The following is a 12,006-nucleotide window of genomic DNA, read 5'->3' as shown; positions in this document are numbered from 1 at the left end:
AGACCGTGAGATCATGACCTGAGCAGAAGTCGGACGCTTAACCGACCAAGCCACCCAGGCGCCCCTGAAGACTTTTTTTTTTAGAGTTTATTTATTTATTTTGAGAGAGAGTACGCAAGCAGGGGAGGAGCAAAGGGAGAGAGAGAATCCCAAGCAGGCTCCTCACTGCCAGCACGGGGCCAACATGGGGCTTGAACTCATGAACCACGAGATCAGGACCTGAGCCAAAATCAAGAGTCGGAGGCTTGACTGACTGAGCCACCCACACCCCCTGAAATATTTTATTACAAAGTCTTCTCAATGATTTAAACAGGGTATAGTGCAACACCTCAATCTTGTGGGTGTTTAATATATATTACTGCAATACCCCAATCATGTGGGTGCTGAATAAATATTATCATACAATACTGATGATGTAAACCTTACCTTACCTATTTATTACACAACCTTAATTTACATTTTCACAACACGATGATACTCATCAAATTGAGTTTTATATGCTTCCTCAACAAGTTGGTTATGGGATAAACAAACATATAGCCTACAATTTACGACAATTATTAACTAATGTCCTTATTAACTGTTATTAACTAATGTCCCCCAATAACATTATATAACCTACACGAATAAAAACATCTACTTCCAGGAAGTACAGCACACTGTACTGTATTTATATTTCCTGTATCTCATTTATTCAATAAAAATTATATGTTTAAAAATGTTATTAGTATTAACACTCACCCAGAAATTCACTACTTAATGCAAGCAACGATTTTCTAGGTAGAGAAAAAAAAAGCTGTGAATCTTTCTGCAGTGTATTTTGCAATTTTCTTCCCAGAAGTATGAAATTTCTAACAAAAAGATGATGAAATATATCGAATTGAAACCCTTAAAGTCAGGAACTAGTTTCTATTGTTTTCTGTATTTTCTTTTGTACTTCCAAATAGAGTATTTTATATTGTTTTAGAGAGCTCATATTTGTATTTTTCTTCTATTTGTGCTGTTAGGTCTACAAGAGACCTACTTTTTTTTTTTTTTTTTTGACTTTTTAAAAAACACTCAATTTTGGGGCTCCTGACTGGCTCAGTTGGTGGAGCAAGCAATTCTTGATCTCCAGGGCGTGGATTTGAGCCCCACTGGGTGTAGGGATTACTTAAAAATAAAGACTTCAGAGGTGCCTGGGGGGCTCAGTCGGCTGACCATCAAACTCGATTTCCTCTCAGGTCATCTCAGGGTTGAGTTGGAGCCCTGTGGTAGGCTCTATGCTGACAGTGTGCAGCCTGCTTGGGATTCTCTCTCTCCTCTCTCAGCCTCTCCTTCACCGGTTCGTGTGCTTGCTCGCTCTCTCTCTCAAAAGAAGTAAACATAAGAAAAAAAAGATGATCTTAAAAGGAAATTTTAAAAAAGAAATAAAATCTTAAAAAAAAAAAAACCCGTCAATTTTGACAAATTTCCTGTTGTAGATTTAAAAAAAAAAAAAACCTGGGAGCAAGATCCTATTTGATTTCATCTTTGTATATTTCTCAGTAACAAGTTAGTTAGTGACGTGCTCATAAATATGCTTAAAGAAATGGATGCATCTTCCTTCTTTTATATTTCATTCAAAATAACTTCAGAAAGGTTTTGTCAAACATAGAAGTAGTTCGCCTCCCCAAATTTCTCAACTTCACTATTGTATAACTAATAGCAACCAGGAAGAACAACTCCACAGCAAGACAGTGAAATGTAAAAAGAATAAAACAAAAGGAGGGAACATGGTCTTTGACATTACATCCCCTCAAGGCAAAAATAGGGAAGTTGCTATTTTTTGAATGAAAATAACCTTATGTATTTCGTGCTGCAGATACTCAATTTTATATGATAAAAAATACTACTTTGTAAGGAGGTAGTAGAAGTTTGAATCCTGGCTCTGCTTTTTATCGTGAGACCCTGGTCCAGCTACTCGACCTTGCCGAGGTCTGTAAAAAATAAAAACATCTCTACGACTGGTTGTTTAGATAAACCGAGTAAGGCTGACTTAACACGCGCCTGACACATAACCAAGCGCTAACATCATTAAACAATAAGCGAAATTAGTTACCTCAGCAGCTCAGGCACAACAATGTAGTGTAGATACACCGGGATGAGAACGCATAGTTTGAGTCTTACTCACAGGTGGTAGGAGCCAGGCATTTTAATAGCTGGACCCCGGGTATTATTTTTGTCTCTCACCGCGTGTAGCCAGGCGAAGCTCAAAGCTAAAGGCTTAGCGCTCCCGTTACTTTGGTCTGGGCTCCACGCGGAGCTCGGGGAAGACACTGTCTCCTAGAGGCCAAGACACGACAAAACGTGCCAGGCCAAACACGGACTCCCAAGATTCCCTAATGCATGGCGTTTTCAACGCGCGCTTTTCTAAAGCCGGGGAAAACGTCGTAGGCTCAGGGACGAGGTCAAGGCACGGTCTCCCAAACTACGCTCACACCCCCAGCGAACTAAAACCCAGAAAACGAGGTAGAGCAGCAGAGACTAACTTGCAAAACTTCGCACGCTACCAGGGCTCTCCCGGACACCGGCGAGCCCAGCGGCCGAGAGCGCAGCAGTTCCTGCGGTACGACAGGGGCGGGGCCGCGGCCGTAAAGCAGCGCCCGGAGACCACGTGGGCTCCGAGGCGACCCCGGGCGCCCTTGGAGGGCCTTGGCTGTGCGGGTCATGGCCGGTCCCCTGCGGGCCGGTGGGGCAGGGGCTCTGGACCTGCTCCGGGCACTTCCACGTGTGAGCTTGGCAAACCTAAAGCCGAATCCAGGCTCCAGGAAAGCGGTAAATGGCTGGTGGCGGTGCGGGGACGCGCCGGGGGAAGGGGCGATGGAAGCGGCCTGTTCTCGCCATCGTTCTCCCGCACTCTTTGCGGAGGGTGTTGGGGTAAACGTAGGGTTGCCGAGCCCTTGTTCTCAACTGCACGGAGAACCCAATTCGTAACACGGTCCCAATTCGTAATAAGGTTCATATGGTAAAGCGTGATTCTGTAATTACGGCGAAGGCGTGAAGTCGCAGGAGCCACAAAATGATGGCCTCGTTCAGAATTGGATTTAAGATGAGCTACTTTCCCGTTAACTTTATTTTCGTGGGAAAGATTTGAATTGATTACGGTAGTTGTCTTTTCTGCAAATCACTGAATACAGCTAGAAAAGCTGTCAGTTGACATACTGTCATTTATTTAACTTTAAAAATATTTTGTTTCCACCCAGCGTGGGGTTGGAACTCACAACCCGTGACTGAGCGCCAACACACTATTATTTAAAGAATCGGTTCGTTTTCACGAAGTGACAGGAAGTTAATTTGGGAAAAAACTACTTTCTTTACAAATTAAGGTTTAAATAATACACATGGGTAACGATTATGTGTTTACAATTAATTACAAAATAAGTGTTCTTAAATACCGTGTAAACCTTGTTTGTTGTGGATGTTTGACTCTAGGATTTTTTTCATTTCCAGCCTATCCTAGAGTCCTTACCTCCATTCCGTCCTTGGAACTTTTCCTTTGAAACACAATTTGGACTTTGGTTACAAGAATTCACTACATTTACAGAGGCAAGGATGCTAACTTAAAAGAGGAGGTTAGAGCAGTTAGAACAGAGCTTGGCACATAGTGTTAGCTGTTAGTACTGGTTGATTGGATAAATGAATGGCGTTTCTTTTCCTTGTAGGAAAGACGGCGAAGAGGTCAGAGAAGAGGTCGAAAATGTGGCAGAGGCCATAAGGGAGAGCGGCAGAGAGGAACCCGGCCCAGACTGGGTTTTGAGGGAGGCCAGACTCCATTTTACATTCGAATCCCAAAATATGGGTTTAATGAAGGTCATAGGTAAGGTTGCTTTGCTTTTTAAAGTAAAAATCCCTAATTTTCACTGACAGTCACCAAAAAAAAAAAAAACAAAAACAATTGCTTGGTAGAAATTTAAATTCACTTTGAGGTAAACTTTTATTGCTGTTTCTCTGAATCATTTTTGGTGATGAAATTTGGCCTGGATTAGGAGGGGAAAAAAGCCCGGACTTGATGCTCAGACCTGGCAAAGGAGGAGATGGTAATACCAGCTCTTGTGGTTGGCTAGAGGCTTAGCAATAATGTATATAAAAACCTGGGTAGTCACCCAATAAATGACAACTCCTCTTGTTACTTTGAGCTCCGTTAATGCATAAGTCACATTTGACAAATTTGTTTAAATGAGTGAAGTAAATGCTTAGAGAGGCAAATTATTTTTAGTGAAATGAAGTTCTGGTTCTGTTTCATTGCCAAAAAGCAAGCGATATTGTGTGATTTTGTTGCACTCAGGATGGTTTTATTTTTGTTAAATTATGTAAATCGAGGGAGGAAAATAGAGGACAAAGCTTTGAGTTGATCGGAAGAACTTACGGGAAGAGCCGTTCGAGTGTTCCAATTGTTACTTTGTTTTGTAGCTTCAGACGCCAGTATCAGCCTTTGAGTCTGAATAGATTGCAATATCTTATTGATTTGGGTCGAGTGGATCCTACTCAACCTATTGACTTAACTCAGCTTGTCAATGGGAGAGGTGTGACCATCCAGCCACTTAAAAGGGATTATGGTGTCCAGCTGGTGGAGGAGGTAAGTCTGGATGAGATTTGTTGGTGTCACATAGAAGGCTATTTCTGATTACCATATAATCAACACTCTGCCTTTTTAATTTTTATTTCTTTAATTAATTTAAAATTTTTTGAGAGACCAAGTGAGCGAGGGGCAGAGAGAGAGGGAGAGGGAGAGAGACAGAGAGAGTGAGAGTGAGTGAGTGAGTGAGTGAGTGAGTGTGTGCAGAGCCTGGAGCAGGGCTCAAACTTACCCGGAGTGGGGCTTGAGGTCACCTGAAGCCGGGCTCGGACTCACGAACAGTGAGATCATAACCTGAGCTGAAGTCAGCCCAGGTGCCCCAATTTTTCTTTCTTTCTTTTTTTTTTTTTTTAAATGGTTATTTATTTTGAGAGAGAGAGGGCAGGAGAGGGGCAGAAAGAGGGGGAGATGGAATCCCAAGCAGGCCCCCCACTGTCAACGAAGAGCCCAATGCTGGGCTCTTGAACCCATGAACCTCGAGATCACGACCTGAGCTGAAATCAAGAGTTGGACACTTAACTGGCTGAGCCACCCAGGCACCTCCCCCCCCCCCCCCCAATTTTTATTTCTTTTGAGTTACCATATAACCATTACACTGTGTTATACTCAGTTGTAGTTTGAGGAAGTTGGCATGGCCTTTGTCCTTGGTTCTGGGGTGCTCTGCTGTGTATCGATTCAGCTGGCTCTCTCCCTTTGATTCTCTGCTCAAAATGTCATATCTGGGAGATCTTTTCTGACATCCTTTTATAAAAGAATACTCACAACTCCTCCCTCCCCTCCGCTCCCCTCATACTCTTGTCTGCTTTACCCTGTGCAAAGTATTTTTCTTTGAATGTATAAACACCTGACCTTTATTACCAAGTAATGCATTTATTTTTTCATGCTCTTCTTCACACCATAATGTAAATTCTATGTCTAAATGTAATGACAAGTACTTTAGTTCATTGCTATATTTTCAGTATTGGAAATACTGGCTCATAATAATTAGTTTTATGGAGACAAGGAATGAATCAAATCCAATTCTTTTTTTTTTAATTTCTCATTTTTTCAATATGTATTCATTTTTGAGGGGGGTGGTGAGGGGCAGAGAGAGGGAGACAGAGGATCTGAAGCAGGCTCGGTGCTAACAGCAGGGAGCCTGATGTGGGGCTTGAACTCACGAACTGTGAGATCATGACCTGAGCTGAAGTCAGATGCTCAGTCGACTGAGCCACCCAGGCACCCAGAATCAAATCTAATTCTAACTGCAGCAAAACCTTTTTCTATTTATAGAAATTGGCTAAGAGTTTCATAAGCAGTTAAATTTCTTCAATAATACTTTTGTTTCTTGTAGGTCAGGAATACAGCTATGTGAGTAACTTAGTGTCCACTAGAGGGAGGCATGTGTTTATGGAAAAATCTTTTAGGTTCCTTTGAAAAAATGAACCTTGTGGATAAAAGTTTTCCAAATAAAATGATTTGAAAATAAAATACAAAATACTCAGTTAAGCCTCAGTATTCTATTCTGGGTATATAAGGGAATATACATATAAATTAATGTGGAAAAATCTGTGACCTTGTCAGCCAATAGCACATTCCAACAGCTTTCAGGCATGTATCTATATTAACTAGGAAAATAATCCTGAAAACTACACCAGGGCAACAGTTGAGTAAGTACAGTTACAGTCATTTGTAGCTGTAAATTGGTTGACCTTTTCTGGATTTTAGATTTGCAATAAATAATGGTAATAATTAATCCATAGCACAAAATTACCAATTTCAGAATATATGTTTTCAAGGAATAACAAAAAAAGAAACTTAACTGATATAAAGACATTCCTAAAAATAGTATTTATAATACTGAAAACACCAGAATTAACTCTAATGCCCAAGAAAAGGAAATAGTTGGGCAATTTGGAATAGTAATTAAAATTCACAAATAATATGGCAAGACCTTATTTATTTATTTATTTATTTATTTATTTATTTATTTATTTATTTATTTAAATTTATTTGTTTTTGAGAGAGAGACAGAATCTGAAGCAGGCTCCAGGCCCTGAGCTGTAAGCACAGAGCCTGACATGGGACTTGAACTCGTGAACTGTGAGATCATGACCTGAGCTGAAGTTGGACGCTTAACTGACTGAGCCACCCAGGTGCCCCAAGACCTTATTTTATTGAGTCAGAGGTGCCATTGATTAATAAAATGCAGACCAGTATCATAGATGGAAAAAAATGTGAGAATATGCATCTTATTTGGTGGAATATTTGTGTCTTACTTGATGGAATGGGTGAACCTATTTTTTTTAATGTTTATTTTGAGAGAGAGGCAGAGCAGGTGTGATTGGGGAAGGGACACAGAGGGAGAGAGAGAATCCCAAACCGGTTCTTCACTGACAGAGCAGGGCTTAATCCCACGAACGAGCCCTGGGATCCCATGATCCCATGTGAGATCATGACCTGAGCCAAAACCAAGAGTCAGACCCTTAACTGACTGAACCACCCAGGCACCCCAAAGGAGTGTTTTTGAAGTACATTAAAGCTTCATAATTAATAAAAGGAACTTGATTGGGAGCCAGCCTGATTCAACCACACCAAAATAGCAAAAAAAAAAATTCTATTACCACAAAATAGTAATACTACCATCTTTTAATTCAGAATCTGTTTTGAAATTAGAGTAAAATGTAGTACAGCCTAATTAAAATGACCAAAACCAGAACTTTAGGAAGTTCAAGTCTACCTTTTTTAGTGTTGATTATTCTAGGGAAAAGTTCTTACTTTTTTTGTCCTTTTAGAGGCTGTGATAAAATCAGTAGTAAAAGCAGAGTGAATCTTTTGTCTAAGAGGCAGCTGATCCCTCCAAGATCAGATATTGTCAGAATTTTAAAAATTAATCAACTAATTAGTTTTTTAGGTTTATTTATTTATTGAGAGAGAGATGGGGGCAGAGGGGCAGAGAGCATGAGAATCCCAAGCAGGCTCTGCGTTGTTAGCACAGAGCCCGATGTGGAGCTCGAACCCATGAACTGGGAGATCGTGACCTGAGCCAAAATCAAGAGTCAGACATTTAGGGGCTCCTGGGTGGCTCAGTCGGTTGAGCGTCTGACCTTGGCTCGGGTCATGACCTCGTGGCTCGTGAGTTCGAGCCCCGCATCGGGCTCTGTGCTGACAGCTCAGAGCCTGGAGCCTGTTTCCGATTCTGTGTCTCCCTCTCTCTCTCTCTGCCCCTAACCCACTTGCATTCTGTCTCTGTCTCTCTCAAAAATAAATAAACGTTAAAAAAAAAAAAAAAAAGTCATTTAACTGACTGAGCCACCCAGGTGCTCCAGATTTTTTTTTTTAAGATTTTATTTTTAATCTACACACAACAGGGGCTCAGATGTAGCCCCAAGATGAAGAGTTGCATGCTCTACTGACTGAGCCAGCCAGGCACCTCTGTTGTCAGGTTTTTATTTTTCCACTGGTTCCAGCCCACTCATCCCATCATTAAAAATTTCTTGGCCTCTTTGGGGCGCCTGGGTGGCGCAGTCGGTTAAGCGTCCGACTTCAGCCAGGTCACGATCTCGCGGTCCGTGAGTTCGAGCCCCGCGTCAGGCTCTGGGCTGATGGCTCGGAGCCTGGAGCCTGTTTCCGATTCTGTGTCTCCCTCTCTCTCTGCCCCTCCCCCGTTCATGCTCTGTCTCTCTCTGTCCCAAAAATAAATAAAAACTGAAAAAAAAAAAAAAAATTTAAAAAAAAAAAAAAAAAAAAAAAAAATAAAAAAATAAAAAAAAAATTTCTTGGCCTCTTGCTGACTTAGGGATAAAGAAGAGAAATTTCTAAATTTTTTTTTTTTTTTTCAACGTTTATTCATTTTTGGGACAGAGAGAGACAGAGCATGAACGGGGGAGGGGCAGAGAGAGGGAGACACAGAATCGGAAACAGGCTCCAGGCTCTGAGCCATCAGCCCAGAGCCCGACGCGGGGCTCGAACTCACGGACCGCGAGATCGTGACCTGGCTGAAGTCGGACGCTTAACCGACTGCGCCACCCAGGCGCCCAAGAAGAGAAATTTCTATCCACCTCAGTATGGTAGAGTGTTGTGTGTAAGAACACAGACACAGGCGTCACCCTGAGCTGTGGCCCGCACTGCGATGCTGGGCACGTTCCTGGGCCTGTGCTGCCACGAGCTGGCCAAAACCTGGATTCCCACAGCAGGCATGTGGGGCACTGTGGGCACGGTAGGGCTGGTATGGGCCGTGGACTGCCAGCTGATTCTGGACTGGGTGCCCTACACTAGTGGCAAGTTTAAGGAGGGTGATTAGGTAAACTGACCCTTCTTGGATCCCTCTGACGTCTGCTGGTATTGTCTCCTTCCATGTTAGCTCCTGCTGTACCTGGAACAGCCCCCGCCCTCAGGAAAGGCCCCAAGGATATCTACAGCATGCCTTAGGACTCCATGTTTGTGAAAATGGCTGTCATGTTTGAATACACACAGCGTGAAACCTTGCTCTGAAAAAGAACAAAACAGAACACATGCTGTGACTGGACTCCCTGGGTTAGAATCCTAGCTGTGTGATCTTGACAAGTTGCTTAACCTCTGTGTGCTTTGTGTCCCCATCTATGAAGTTGGTGTAGCAATAATTTTGTCATGGGGTTGTCGGGATTAAACAGTCCACTATTAATGAGATACTGGGGATGGATGCTTGTGTTGCTGTCTACTAAATATGTAGGATGAAAACGTAGTCGTCCTTGCTTACGGAGAATGAAAGTTGGTAAAACAAGATAGCCTAAACAAACGTAAAAGAAATGAACGTGGTTTGGTAGGACCTGGAAGCAGAGGTATTTAGAGTTGGAATTACTGTAACATTGTAGGCATTTTGGAGGAGAAAACACAGTGTAAAAAACTTGCCATAATTTTATACTCCACTGTTAACCGAACCACCTACAAACAGACTTTGCTTTGCCATGTCGCAGGGTGCTGACACCTTTAAGGCAAAAGTTAATATTGAAGTACAGTTGGCTTCAGAACTAGCCATCGCTGCAATCGAAAAAAATGGTGGTGTCGTCACTACGGCCTTCTATGATCCAAGAAGCCTGGGTAAGATGTCCTGCAGTCCCTTTTTTCTCCCTCTTCATCTCCTACTGGCTGCCGTGTGAGGATTTAAAAGGCCTCATGGCCCTCTGACTTGTGGTTCGGACACCTCAGTCTTCTGTTTTAGGGTTTCCTGTTCGTGGTGTGGCTTCTAGTATTCCGCAGTCACTAGGTCATGAGCAGGTTTTTTGTTTTTAAACATGGGACTTACATATGGTATTATATACCATGTTTAGAAATTCACTCATTGTTGGTAACCCAGAGGTAACTTTGATTTTCAAGATCCAAATTTTGGAAAGTGAAGTATTTCCATTTGCTTACTTAAGACAAGTCTTTTTAATAATAATAATAATAATAATAATAATAATAATAATAAAAAGTTCTTGGAAGTTCCCATCTTGGTAGTAGTTAAAAATTAATAATCAAAAGAAGGGCACCTGGGTGGCTCAGTCAGTTGAGTGTCTGGCTTCTGCTTGGGTCATGATCTCACAGTTTGTGAGTTCGAGCCCCGCATTGGGTTCTCTGCTATCAGCACAAGAGCCTGCTTCGGATCCTCTGTTCCCCTCTCTCTTTCTGCCCCTCCCCCACTTGCCCTCTTTCTCTGTCTTTCAAAAATAAACATTAAGCATATTAACAATTAAAATCAAAAATAAACATTAAACATATGAATAATTAAAATCATATACATATAGCCACTATTTGTATCTTTTTTATTTAAAACCTTTTCAGACATTCTGTGCAAACCTGTTCCATTCTTTCTGCGTGGACAACCCATTCCCAAACGAATGCTTCCGCCCGAAGCACTGGTACCGTATTATACAGATGCAAAGAATCGTGGTTACCTGGCGGATCCTGCCAAATTTCCTGAAGCAAGACTTGAACTTGCCAAGAAGTACGGCTATATTTTACCTGATATCACTAAAGATGAACTCTTCAAAATGCTTAGTACTCGAAAGGATCCAAGGCAGATTTTCTTTGGTCTTGCTCCTGGATGGGTGGTGAATATGGCAGATAAGAAAATCCTAAAACCTACAGATGAGAATCTCCTCAAGTATTACAGCTCATGAATTCCTTCCAAGAAAGCAGAGTTGTAAAAGAGTTCTGGAAGAAAAGAGACTGAAACATGTATATTTCTCATCATCTTTTCTCTAGTTGTAAATTTTCCATGTAGTCCCGTTTCCATTTTTATCTAAAATTAAAATAAAAATGCAGTAAGCAAGGCTGTATAGAGGAACTGAATCTGTGCGGGTTCTTTCTCAGTTAAAGAAACAACCCCCCCTGGTTTTCTGCCAAAGGAAGATTATAACTCTTAGGGGAGCGTTCTTTTTTTCATGATCTTTTTGTCCAGGTCTGTGTTAATCATTGTTGCACATCAAAATGAAGGTGCAGCTGGAACGGGATTGATGGGTGGGCCTGTCAAGGCTAAGCAGTTGCTACTGGTTGCCCATCTTAATCAGGGGCCTCAGGAAGCTCCATCCAGTGTCAGGATGGAAAGCTTTCAACTCTGGATTATTAAGATTTGGGATAGGAGTTTAAGATTTAAGGCTAGTGAGTAAGTAGTACAATATTTGCTAGCAAAATTGAAATAATTCCAAGCGAATTCATTTTCTCAAGTCATCTGATAAGAGTAGACCATAATGATTAAGCCCTTAGCCTTTTTCTTGAACAAGGTAAGTGTTCTAACTGATATTTTACTTATTTCATAGATAGTGGAGACCTTTGTTTTTCATTCATTTTTTTTTTTTTTTTAAATTTTTTTTTTCAACGTTTTTATTTATTTTTGGGACAGAGAGAGACAGAGCATGAACGGGGGAGGGGCAGAGAGAGAGGGAGACACAGAATCGGAAACAGGCTCCAGGCTCTGAGCCACCAGCCCAGAGCCCGACGCGGGGCTCGAACTCACGGACCGTGAGATCTTGACCTGGCTGAAGTCGGACGCTTAACCGACTGCGCCACCCAGGCGCCCCATGTTTTTCATTCATTTTAAATGATTTTTGAAAAATTGTCCAGTAATTATGTAAGCCATGAAAACAGCTGGTATTGTGAAAATTAAACTCAGTTAACGTAAAAGTTTCAGCAATCTGTAAGCTTATTTAGCTTTCCAAAGTTACGTCGTATCTAAACCATACAGAAACGCAATTTGTCCCGCTGCAGTTAAATCTAAATAATTCATGATAATTTTTCCACAGCAAGAATAAAATGATTCCTGGATGTTCATTTTCTTAAAATAAAAAAATTAAAAACCTAAATGATGCAATATTTTGTTCACTTGTCTACCTTCTGTATTCCTGATCTGAGATTCAGTTTATAAGGTAATTTATGTACCAAGAGTATTTTATTTATTTATTTATTTATTT

General features: G+C 41.4%; 1 protein-coding gene and 1 pseudogene across 2 annotated transcripts; both read left to right on the top strand.

Moving 5' to 3' along the window:
• The first annotated feature begins 2,611 nt into the window (after window positions 1–2,611).
• Window positions 2,612–11,906, top strand: MRPL15 (mitochondrial ribosomal protein L15). The gene is made up of 5 exons (XM_086695003.1): window positions 2,612–2,796; window positions 3,684–3,838; window positions 4,432–4,597; window positions 9,532–9,655; window positions 10,379–11,906. The coding sequence occupies exons 1-5, from the start codon at window positions 2,689–2,691 to the stop codon at window positions 10,714–10,716; spliced, it is 891 nt and encodes a 296-aa protein (XP_086551129.1). The 5' UTR covers window positions 2,612–2,688; the 3' UTR covers window positions 10,717–11,906.
• Window positions 5,653–9,525, top strand: LOC147572129 (cytochrome b-c1 complex subunit 10 pseudogene; annotated as a pseudogene). Its single transcript, XR_015246520.1, has 2 exons — window positions 5,653–8,080; window positions 8,598–9,525. The product of XR_015246520.1 is annotated as a cytochrome b-c1 complex subunit 10 pseudogene (transcript).
• Window positions 11,907–12,006: the final 100 nt, after the last annotated feature.

The sequence above is a fragment of the Puma concolor genome, chromosome F2, assembly GCF_028749965.1.
Source record: "Puma concolor isolate L17-30 chromosome F2, mPumCon1.1.hap2, whole genome shotgun sequence".
Lineage (NCBI taxonomy): Eukaryota > Metazoa > Chordata > Mammalia > Carnivora > Felidae > Puma > Puma concolor.
Note: the sequence above shows the minus strand (reverse complement) of the source record. Positions and strands in the feature narration are given on the sequence as shown.

Bases quoted from the DNA above. Each gene is read 5' to 3' on its own strand.
- MRPL15 (XM_086695003.1), top strand. From the start codon at position 2,689: ATGGCCGGTCCCCTGCGGGCCGGTGGGGCAGGGGCTCTGGACCTGCTC. The intron at 2,797-3,683 runs GTAAATGGCTGG...TTTTCCTTGTAG, and splicing joins ATCCAGGCTCCAGGAAAGCG to GAAAGACGGCGAAGAGGTCA. The intron at 9,656-10,378 runs GTAAGATGTCCT...AAACCTTTTCAG, and splicing joins CTATGATCCAAGAAGCCTGG to ACATTCTGTGCAAACCTGTT.